Source organism: Agelaius tricolor, unplaced genomic scaffold (genome assembly GCF_023055355.1).
Source record: "Agelaius tricolor isolate 1412-34295 unplaced genomic scaffold, bAgeTri1.0.p SCAF_14, whole genome shotgun sequence".
Taxonomy (NCBI): domain Eukaryota; kingdom Metazoa; phylum Chordata; class Aves; order Passeriformes; family Icteridae; genus Agelaius; species Agelaius tricolor.
This window is the reverse complement of record NW_027269274.1, coordinates 4,901,548-4,912,759: the sequence shown is the minus strand read 5'-3', so window position 1 is coordinate 4,912,759 and position 11,212 is coordinate 4,901,548. Positions and strand designations below refer to the sequence as shown.

Below are 11,212 nucleotides of genomic sequence, written 5' to 3'. Positions count from 1 at the left end.
CTGTCAGCTGCCAGTCCTGGGCGGTGACACACGCCTGTCGCTTGCGCTGCTGCTCGTTCGCTCGCGGGTTCAGCAGCGCGGAGCGGCGGGGCCGGAGCGGAGCGGGGCCGCGGTCGGTGCCGGTGCCGCCCCGGTACCGCCGTCGCTGTCGGTGCCGGAGCCGCCCCGGGGCGGTGCCCGGCGCTCCCGAGCCTGCGCGGCGGCGGCGGCGGCGGCCATGGAGGTGCAGGTGGCCCCGCTGCGGGCCTGGGACGATTTCTTCCCCGGCTCGGACCGCTTCGCCCTGCCCGACCTCAAGGACATCTCGAAATGGAACAACCGCGTGGTCAGCAACCTGCTCTACTACCAGACCAACTACCTGATGGTGGCCGCCGCGCTCGTCTCCATCGTGGGGTCAGTGCGCGGCCTCGCGGTGCGGCCGCAAGGCCGGGGCGGGCGGTGCGGTGGCCGCGGTCCCCGGTCCCCGGGCGGGGGCTCTGCGACCCGGCCCGGTGCCACGGGAAAGGGCCCGGGCGGGATGTGAGAGTACAGGGGCGGGGGAGCTGCCTTTTCCTTTATCCTTTTTCCTTTTCCCCTCTTTTCCCCTTACCCTCTTCCACTCCCCTTCCCCTTCCCGCCCCTCCTTAAACCCCTGGTGTGGTTTAAAAATGTAGCGGCCTGGTTTACAGCCTCCCTCGGCGGGGGGACTCGGTGGCAGTGTGGTTTGCGGTGTGTTGGTGGGGTGTGCCCGGCCCGAAGGCTCCCTGTGTGTTATCTCCCTTTCCCACGGGCTTCTCCTCCAGCCGGTGCCCGAGGCGGGCGCTGCGGGCACCGCGCCCGGCGGAAGGCAGCGATGCTCGGGGTGCGGGATGTCGCTGCTCGCCGAGCCGCATCCTGCGCAGCGATCTGTGCTTCCTCCTGAACCTGCCCAGCGGGCTGCTCAGCCTGAGACACGCTCGGCTTTGAATTTAAAAAAAATGCATCGATACATTCTTCTCTCTGTTACTGTTCTAAAGTAATGTTCAGGGCAAGCCGTTCTTATTTCTGATCTAGCTCACACAGAAAAACTTCGCTGTAAAATAAATAAGGTAGTCCTTCATTTCGTTCTGGTGGGCAGGATTCAGACCTTGGAGGTAGGACCATCTGCTGTTGTGTCACACCCAGCGTTCCTAAAGGGAGTAAGGAAAGAACCTTATAATCACCTTCTGAATCAAAGGCTATGTGACTCTATTTCAGGTACTGCTCTAGGATCTTTGGTCAGAAAGCTCTTAAGCAAGACATGCAGCAGAAATGATGATTAAGCTTTTAATATGGAAACTGAAATACTCCACTCTTCTCAACAAGCAACACACAAATGCTTAAATTGGAGAGCTGCCCAGCCACCAGGCCAGAGTGGCTTTGGTTGAAGTACATCTTATCTCTTATGTTGCAGAGGCTTAAAGTGATTCCCCTAAATCTTTTTTTTTTTTTTTTTTTTTTTTTTTTTTTTGCGGGGGGTAAGCACTCTGCATCCTGTTAGGGCTTCTGAAGCTGTTGACCCAGCGTCCAAGTTGATAAAGATTCTCTGGCTCACAAGGGACTTTGATCTGTGCTCAGTGGAAGGATAGGCTCAGAATCCTGCATTTTCTTCTTGATGCATATGACAGTTTTAGGTTTAGTATAGTGGCATAGGCCTTGTTCTTGTCTGTTTTGGTGGGGATATGTCACAGTAATCTTACAGACTACTAGGCTGGCAAAATGAGACTTCCATGGTCTTGCTGTTCTTCTGCCACTTTGTTCTAGAGTTGTGTGTTCATTACCCTCATAAGCAGCACAATACTGTAGCCAGCTCTCAATGAACAGAGAAGTCACAGAGTCCCTGGAAAGCAGGGGGTCAGCTCTTCTGCTCAAGAAGGTGGGAAAAGGCTGTAAATAATTTTGGTATCTCCAAACAGGGTGTTTCCCTGTAAAACAGGGATGGCAGCAGCTTTTACTCACCCTCCTAAATTCCTGCTTTTGAACTCTGATTGCTTTTCTTCAGATGAGGGGAGATTTCTCTCCCACTTATTTCCTACTAATGTGCTGAGGTGGGAGGTGGAGGAGGAAGAGAGCCACAGAAGATGGAAACTAATATCAGAACTGCAACTATAATATCTTAATATTGAATTATAATCCTCTGTGTTGAAAACTTATGGGTGAACAAGACCTGAAGTGGGATCTTTATCTCACATATTTTTTTTATTGCATGTCTTAAGAGTCTTTGGTATATGATGAACCTGATTCTTCTAACATAGAAGTAAAATTAGATGGGAGAATAATTCTAAAGGAAATGGGATAATACCTCAATAGAGAAAAAGTATCAATTTCTTTTAATAAAAAATACTTTTCAATTGGCCAGACTGTAGCTTTGGAAGAAAAGTAAAGAAAGTTCTCCTGATAAATTTAAACTGATGACTAAGTTGTCTTTCACTTCATTCTGTAATGGGCAGGAACCCCTGATAAATGATGAATCATGGCTTTTTAGGAACTCCAGGGCTGTGTCCAGGCCTAAGGGCAGGATTATTGGAACCACTAATAAAGTGGTTTTGATCTTCCTGTGATCAAAACTAAACCAATGACCAACTCTACCTGTTCATAAACTATCTATATAGACAGACTTGAAATGCAAAGATGACATTTTCAGCTGTTGCAGTATTGTGGTTGTGCTGGGCTGACACAGAAATTGTAGCCCAGAGCTTTCTTGATACTGGAAATACTTTGTGCCACAGCTTTAGTTTACTGCCCCTCCTACAACAAAGCTGACCTCTCCAACCTTTTACCTTCTCTCCACAAGGTGTGGAATAACCTTACCATGAGCACAGCGGAATTGTAATGATCTTTTCTGCATTGTGTCCCTGCCCTTCTCCCTCCATTTGCCTTCTCCTGTAGCTACTGTTACCTGTGAATTAAATTGTGCTTTGCAGTAATGCAACTTATTTTACTTTCAGCCTACAGGAGTGGATAGAAAGTAATAAACCAGTGAACAAGAAACTAAAATTTGTGAATTAGTGCCACTCCACAAATACAGGCTAGTGGTAGCAACCACACTCCCTCCCTGAAAATTCCTTTAAGAAGGATCCTGGACTTGTCTGCTTCTTCTTTTTTTCCCCTCTACAACTCTGTTGCAGTAGACTGCTGATAAAAAACAAGCTCTTGACAAAATTCTGCCCTTTCTCCTAGTTATAGAAGAACTGGACTCCCTGTTCTTACCCTGAGCTAGGGCCCTGCCATTGTGAGTCCCATATGAATTTTTATTAAAGTCAGGGCCTTCAGTGCCTCCCACATCTTGCAACTTCCCTCAAACAGCCAATTTAGTTAATAAGTGAAATTTGTCTGTTCTTCCACCTACTCCAACCAGGCCTCTCTTATCATGTACTTCAAACTTAACTACTTTAAATTCATGGAATTTCATCTAGGCTTTTGTTGCCATGTACTTGCTAAAAATTAGCTTCAAAATCTGACAGTTTTAAAAAAGCGTGCTGAATTTCGGAATGCTGCATCGGAGTGCTTATTCTCTCTTGGAATAATATTCTCCTTGCAGCCTGAGATTTGATGTCTCTTTCCTTTGCCATTTCTTCAAAACATCTCCTGTCCATCATATTTTTTTTCCATGTTTCTTCCCCAGATCACTGCCTTGGCTGATATACTTGTAGGGATTCCCTTTGCTAAAACAGAGCTCCAGGGCAGCAAAACATTTTGTTTCTCTCATGCTTGATAAAAGACTGAGTGAGCAAAACACATAATTTTAAATCATGTTGCATAATAATACTGGTGCATAAGTTCATAAAGGTCTGGCAGTTCTGCAGGCAAGGAAGCTGTCTCCTGTTCTCAAAGCCATGCAAGTGAGCAACAGTAGGTACAGAAGCATTGCTAAATCCATGGATGCTGAGGACTATCCCTTGAGACAATGTGCTATTTATAGTTTTGTGTGCTACCTGTAGTTACAGCTGCATAACCTCAGTGAAGCTCAAAGTATGGGGAGAGAGGAGGCAGAACTTCATCTTTCAAGTTATTTAAATTAATACAAATGAGCACATTTTAGTGCTCTGACCTGCCCACTGCTTGGGCCATAGTGGAGCAAAAAGCCTTCTAAGAAGGAATTTTCATGCTTATTTCAGCCTAACTGAGCTGCTGTAAATTAAAAAGATGTTCTCAGTGACTGCCAATCTCCTACTCAGCGCCTTTGTTCAGACGTGCCTGGTCACATGTGAAAGAAACAGATGTGACAGCAACTGCTGAATAATCACCCCAAGACAGTCATCTAAAATGGAGATGATCTGAGGATGGAGCTATCTTGCTTTTGCTTTTTATGTGGCCTATCCTATTTCTGGGCTTGTGCTGCTGGAGGCTACTTGCCTTACACAAAGAATTTGCCTTGCCAAGCTGTTTTTTCCCTGTGCTACAGCTGTATGTCCTCCCCCTCTCCTGCTGTAAGGCTGTGCACAAGTGTGCAGGTATGAAACAACCTGACAAGAAGAGGGGATGTGATAACTCACTGAAAGCAGAGCTTTTTGTGGGTTCCTGCTCCTGTGTGAGAATTCTGACCTGTTTTGTGATGCATGTAGGGCAGTGCCTAGAGATATGAATCTAATTTTTAAAAAATGAAAGTATTTCATCTTCATCTCTTTCTGCTGGCCAGGGGTAGCTGCCAGTACTTCCCACACAAGTGCACCCCCAGCACATCCCTGCTCTCCTGAGGCTGCTTCTACCAGTACAAAGTGTTCTGTGGTCCTGCTTGACACAGGACAATGCCCCTGTCCCTGCAGCCATCCAGCATGTTTAGTTTCATGTGTTTGTTTTCCCTGTCTCTACTTTGTATCTAGGTGGATGCTGAAGGAAGCCTGCTGTCTGCAGGGCAGCAGGAAGCTGAATCTGGGTGATGGCTTTTCCTGGTCACCTTGTCCCAGCTGTACTGGAGGTCACGGGGCTGTACCTTGTCACCACAGAAGAGGAAGGAGATGATCCAGCTGGGGTGCTCTAGGCTGTTGGCACCCCCAAATGCTCTTAGTCCTGCCACACTCACTGCTTTCAGGGCCAGAGAAGTTAGTGGGTTTTATGTCCAGCCCTAAAAGAGTTTTTCTTCCCCTAAGTCCTCTGAGCAGTATAAAGTCAAGTCACCTTACCCTTGCCGTGCTGATAGTTCTGTGCATTACATTTTTAGGTATTTGAGGTCTCATAAATCCCTGCTAAAGGGAATTATATTTAGAAAGTATCTTGTAACAACTTAATGGCTGGTCACTTACCTTTCCTCTGCATCTCTGAAAGACTTCCAGCCTCCTTGCCTGAGCACAAATTTGTCCTCTTGTGTTCTGACCTCTGTATAAATATGGCCAGTATCAGTGTTGGTGGTTCAACAGTAAGGTGACTTCTAGAGCTGTTACACAGCTCTCTTTTTCCCCAGTCTCTCTTGTTCTAAAATTACATATCCCTGTTTTTTCCTTTTTCGTTTTTAGCTATTGTGCTATTGAGAGCAGCGTGCCAACAGATCTGAGTGAAACTGGACAATGGAGTTCTGCCTTCCTTAAAACTGCCATTGTTGTAGAAGAATTTTCTACATATGAATTTCTAGGATAATCTTAGATAGTGCTGTAAATTATGCTGTGGGTGAGTCAAGCAGTAAAGGGTGGCTCTGGCATATGACACCCTGTCCAGCAGTGTAATCACCAGTAGTGAAGTCTGTGGACACATGGCTGATAGTGTGAATGCTGGTTTTCAGTGGCAACTGTGATCCCCATCTGTGTTCATGTGGCTCTGAATGCCTTCACTTGATACTTCTGTTCACTGTTCCCTTGTACACGTTGGAATGCAGCCCACTTCAGAAAACATGTGACTCAAATCATTCTCCTCAGAAAAGAGGGATCTTCTGAATGCATTGTCCCCTCAGCCCTCTTCATGTCCCTTACAGCCAGGCAGTTTCACAGAACCTGGGTAATACCAGAAAGAAATGGAGAGCAGAGAAGTCTTTGTCTCTTCTCATAAATATGGAGGAATGGTTCTTCACCACAAGTTTCTGAAGTTGTAATAAGAGTAACAGGAACTGTAGGGGTGATAAGGCTTTGAGAGTATTTTCCAGGCACATGGAAAGTGTAGAGTGGAGCTCTGTCTAGATCTTTGTTGCTTCCAGGATTCTCTTGACCATGGGTTTTTAGCAACAACAAAAAAAAAAGATTGCTGTGAGTTGTGTAAGTTTGGCCATTTCTGCTCCAAGACAGCTGAGGTGTGGAGGTGAATCCTACTTTAAGAATCTCACATGTCCAGTGTTACATATATAACCCAGGCACCAGTGTGGTCCAGTCATGAGTCACCCTCCTCCTGCTACTAAGGAGCACAGATGAAACTGATTTCTTTCCAGAGCCATGCTGTTCACTTTTTCCAGCCTGGAAACTTTAGATTGACAATTCAGAGCTAAATATAATCTGGCTGGCTACAGGGAGTGACTCAAATGCAACAAGCAAGTCTGGCCTCTCACCACTTCCAAAAAGCCCGATTGGCTTTTCAGCATGAGTAGCAGAAGCAGGTGGGGAACTACTCTGAATTTTAATCTTTTTCTGTCCAGCTGTCCCATCCCCTGTTGGCACAACTGACTTGAAGAATCAAGAGCCAGTCCTTGCTGTGAAATAATTCCTGGGGGTTCTTCCTGCTCCAGGAAGAGGCTCCCTAGCACTGCAGGTAGAGTGTTGGCAGTACCAGCAGCAGGTTTCTTCTGCCTGGGCCGGATGTGAAGCACAGACCACAAACCATAACATCCTCCTTGGCAGTGGGGAGGAGTGGTGAGTCACTGGGCATGGCAGCTTTGGAGCAGCAGGGTGAGCTGCAAAGTCTGCAAGAGTAAACCTTGAGCATGTCTTGCTTTATTGGGCGCTGTCATGCTGCTGCCATAGCTGTAATAGCCCGGAGGCCTCAGCTGCTGTGTAATCAGATCAGTGCATGTCAAAGCCAGAAAATCAGAATGCACACGAATTCACATAACTTAATACTACTTAAGTGAAATACCATAGAGCCTGGACTCTGGGTGAGTACAGAAACAAGCCCAGCAAAGTCATTGCTGAACACTTGATTCTGAGCAAGCTCTAAATACCTGGGGATGTGGTTTGAGCAGGTGACGTTTCTGCCTTTGTCCAAAAAGGGACTTTCTGTTTACAGTCCAGAGCTGATCCACTCCATGGCTTGGTTTGCTTGGAAACTCTGATAACAATAACAGAACACAAACCTCAGCAGTGACTGTCTTGCCAGGTCTGGCTCTTCTTCCTATAAGACCTTTATCACATCCTCCAGTTCCTTCTGACTCTCAGGCATACTTGCTTGGGACTGGGCTTCCATCTGTTGTGCTAACAGTGGTGAGCTACTTTTGCAGGTTCATACAATTCTTTTGTTTGAAGGTAAACCAATGAGAAGGTTTATTCAGAAATGAGAAGTAGTGAAGTAACTTCCTTTATTCAGTGTTCTACCTTTCCCATTTTGCAAACCTAGAGAAGATAGCATGAAGAGCTAGTTCATCTGAAGGCTTAGCCTTGGTTTTGGTCATGTGAAGGGAAAAGATCAGTCAATGTTGTCTCCATCTGCTATCTGGATATGTGTGATATCAAATGAGTTGATTGCAGAGGTAGGAGGGGTCCTGGTGGGCAGTGCTTCTGTGATAAAATGCTGCAGAAACTCATCATCCTGAGCTAAGCTCAGGAAGAGAACATAAAGATTATCCAAATTCAACACTAAGGGTTTCTTCTTCAGTTGTACTTTTTACTTTATTTGGCTCCTGCTAAAGGCCTTGGTGAAGATCTTCACAACAGCAACTTCCTTTTCAATGCCTTACCTCCCTGGTAACTATACCACTGAGCAGAGTGATCCTCTATGGACACACAAGTCATGAAGGTTCTGAATCTGAACTCTTTGCTTGTTGTTCCTCTTCTCTCCAGGTTTCTGAGTCCCCTGAACATGCTCATTGGTGGCACTGTGGTGGTGCTGGTTTTCCTGGGCTTTGTGTGGATGTCACACAACAAGGACGTCCTCCGCAAGCTGAAGAAGCAGTACCCAACCACGTTTGTCCTGGCCATCATGCTGTCTAGCTACTTCCTGATCTCCTACCTGGGAGATGTCATGGTGTTCATGTTTGGGATCACGCTTCCTCTCCTCTGTAAGTGTTTGTTCTCTTCTCTGGGGGGCTGTGCAGGTGTGTGACCTGAGCTTTCTCAACCAAGTCTGCAGAGTCTGAGTCAGCTGTTAACTTTGCTATCTGTGTTTAAGTGGTCCCAAAGCAGAATTGGGGGAGGGGACAAAAAGCAGCACAAGCCATCTTTAATGTTATTATTAAATGGATACCTGTGGTTACTTCAGCAGTCATTGATACATCATCATCTTCCAGTGATGTCACGGTGCTGGGATGTGTCTTAAGTGCTGCAAGAACTATGCATTCCTTGGGTATTAGCAATTAATGAGGGTGTTTTTGTCATGCAGTGATGTTTGTCCATGCTTCCCTGAGGCTCAGGAACATACAGAACAAGCTGCAGAACAAGATGGAGGGGATAGGCTTGAAGAAGACCCCGATGGGCTTCATTCTGGATGCTCTAGAACAGCAAGAGGATAGTATCAACAAACTGGCTGACTACATATCTAAAGTGAAGGAGTAAGCAGCTGCAACGTGGCATTTCTGCCTGTTGCAGGAGTGTAGTTGCTATTTACTATTGTTCAAGCTTGCTTTGAGTTTATGTACAAAACAGGAAATGCATGTGGTACAGGTTAATAGTTGCAGGATACAGGTATTCCAAGGTCTTCAGGGCTCCTCTAAGAACATACAAACAGCAACTTTTTTTCTATTGTATAGCAAAATGTTCTGGTGTTTACACAAATACATACTAACTTAACCATGTTTGCTTGTCTCTTCTTCTGGGGGTAGAGGAGGAAGAGGTAGAAACCTATGGAATGCAGTCTCTCAAACTGTCTTGTAGCAAATTGGTCTATTAAAGCAACATCCCTTTCATCTCAGTTCTAAAATATTGCAGTTTAGCCAGCTCATGCTGGGTAGCACCTTTGAGGCTGGTGATGCTCAGATGAGCTGGAATGTATCACAAGCAGGTATCTCTTGCATCCTCCAAATCCCTCCCTTGGGTGCTCTGTATTACAGAGACCACGTTTCCAGCTTAACTGGCACGTGGTAAAACTGTGCAGTGCTTGTACCCAGTCTGGGTTCCTGTCCTCACCTCACAGCCCTCCTTTAGCAGCCCTGAACAAGTCTAAATAGCTGTAAGCATGAAGAATATACATGGCACTGCCTGCCAGTCCCAGTAACATTTACCTTCAAGCTCTCCAAAATCCTCATCCATAGAGCTGCTCCCCTCTGTAGGAGAGCCAGACTTCCCTGTGTACCAGCTAAACCCTGGCCAAGCATGGGAGAAAAAGATATAGGTTGGATGAGCTGGGTTTCTACCCCATGGATGTTTTTAAATACTGCTACTTTAGGACTTACCTGCTTTAGTCTGCACAAGCTGTTTGTAGATGGAGGTGTATGTGTGTTCTTGAGAGTGGGTCATCTTTTTCTTTCTTCTCACCCAGAATGCAAAGATACAGGTCAAACATGCATCTGCTGACTCTGTACTTCCAACACTCCTCAAAGGAATAAACTGGATTTCAGGTTTACAAGTAAAAGCAATAAATGTCAAGATAAAATTTTTGAAAACCCATTCAAATTCATGAAGATATTTGCCTGTTAAAACTCCTGATGTTGAAAGCAGTGTGGGGGATTCTTTTATATATACACAATTTAACTGCCAGCTCTGATGGAATCATCTTGATAACAGGAGCTTACCAACAACAGGGGGGGAAAGTTGTCCAGGTGAGACTCCATTTCAAATATTGCATTTCTCTTTTCTAACCAAGTAATTAATTTAACAAAAAAAGCAAGGATCCTTGAAGTTGAAGCTTTTATGTAACTTGCCATGCTGTTTTCATAGTGAACTGTGTAGAACTCTGAACATGTCATTCCATTTAAGTGTTAAGGTGATCAGTATTTATCAAAAATGTCTGTATATTCCAGCTGAAGAGTCGATGGCCTGTTCCTCACTTGTAGCGCATGGTCTTGGTTTTCAAAAACTGTTTCCACACCTAAAGAACATAGTAGCCTATGACTTCATCATTACAGTAGCATTTTAAAAACTGCACAGTTATGAAGAAAAATAAATAAATTCTAATGGTTGGAAACTCGACCTTGTGCCTGTGTCTGTGGTTGGGGTGGTAGGAGATCTGCTGGCACCCTGTGGCTCGTGCCACAAGCCCATGCTGGGGTTGAAGCTGCTGGCTCTGACTGCTCTGTGTCAGCTTTGTTGAGGCCCAGGGAACCTCTGAGCTGAAATATTCCAGCCTTGCTCTTGCATCCTTAAAACAGCTGCTCTATGGAGGTGGAATACTTAGGGCATTTCTTCATGCAGCTTTGGTCTCTTACATAACTCAACTCTACTTAACTGGGATTTCAATTCCTGTTAATTACCTGAGAGGGATTTTTGCCTCTAGGATTACTGAGAGCTGTGCCTTGAGCAGCACTAGCACCAGCTCTGCTGCAGTCAAGCTCATGGTGTGATGTCTGTGTGTGCCTCCCTCCTCCTGTGATCACTGAGAGGCTGCTGGGTGGGAGAACATGGATCAGAGCAGAGTTTCACAGGTCATGCTCTATCCACCCTGGAAATTCATGTTTGGCAGCTTCTGGGTGTAGCAGGAATTGGTGCCTGGCAGCTTCAACTGGAGATTGTAAAGCACTATATTATATATTCCTTTGTGCTTCCCTGTCCAGCTGCTGCAGTCTGAGCTGCACCAGCCTGGCCTTGAAGCCAGTCTGGAAAGCAGTGTGCTCCAGCAGCTTTCCTGGGCACTTACTTGGTGCATTTGTCACTTGCTGCTGTGCTCTGTGCAAGGGCTTGGTTGGAAGTACCAAGCTTCTTCCTTTCCTGCTCTTCTCCTTTACAAAAAGAAATAGCTGCAATGAAAATTATTTTCTTTTTTTTAATCTTACCTCCATGTTATGTGATGCTTTAAAGCTACTTGCTCTCTCTTGGGCAATACTGAAACCAGCTTTCCCAAGTTTGGGGCATTACTTTTGCAAACAGAAGCAGAGCTTTACAAGTTTGGAAGGTGGAGATTGGAAAGAGACCAGGTGATAGGTACCAAAAGGACAAGAACAAGTGAAAATTTGAACAAGTGACAGTAGAGACTACCTTGGACTCAAGAGGTC

The 11,212-nt window shown here is 45.6% G+C and overlaps 1 protein-coding gene across 1 annotated transcript; it reads left to right on the top strand.

The window, feature by feature from the left end:
- Positions 1-16: 16 nt before the first annotated feature.
- On the top strand, positions 17-10,193 carry ARL6IP5 (ARF like GTPase 6 interacting protein 5). Its single transcript, XM_071439363.1, has 3 exons — positions 17-393; positions 7,911-8,128; positions 8,449-10,193. The coding sequence occupies exons 1-3, from the start codon at positions 218-220 to the stop codon at positions 8,619-8,621; spliced, it is 567 nt and encodes a 188-aa protein (XP_071295464.1). The 5' UTR covers positions 17-217; the 3' UTR covers positions 8,622-10,193.
- Positions 10,194-11,212: the final 1,019 nt, after the last annotated feature.

Excerpts from the sequence above, each read along its gene's own strand:
- ARL6IP5 (XM_071439363.1), top strand. The coding sequence starts at position 218 with ATGGAGGTGCAGGTGGCCCCGCTGCGGGCCTGGGACGATTTCTTCCCC. Across the intron at positions 394-7,910 it reads GCGCTCGTCTCCATCGTGGG|GTTTCTGAGTCCCCTGAACA; the intron begins GTCAGTGCGCGG and ends TCTTCTCTCCAG. Across the intron at positions 8,129-8,448 it reads GATCACGCTTCCTCTCCTCT|TGATGTTTGTCCATGCTTCC; the intron begins GTAAGTGTTTGT and ends TTTGTCATGCAG.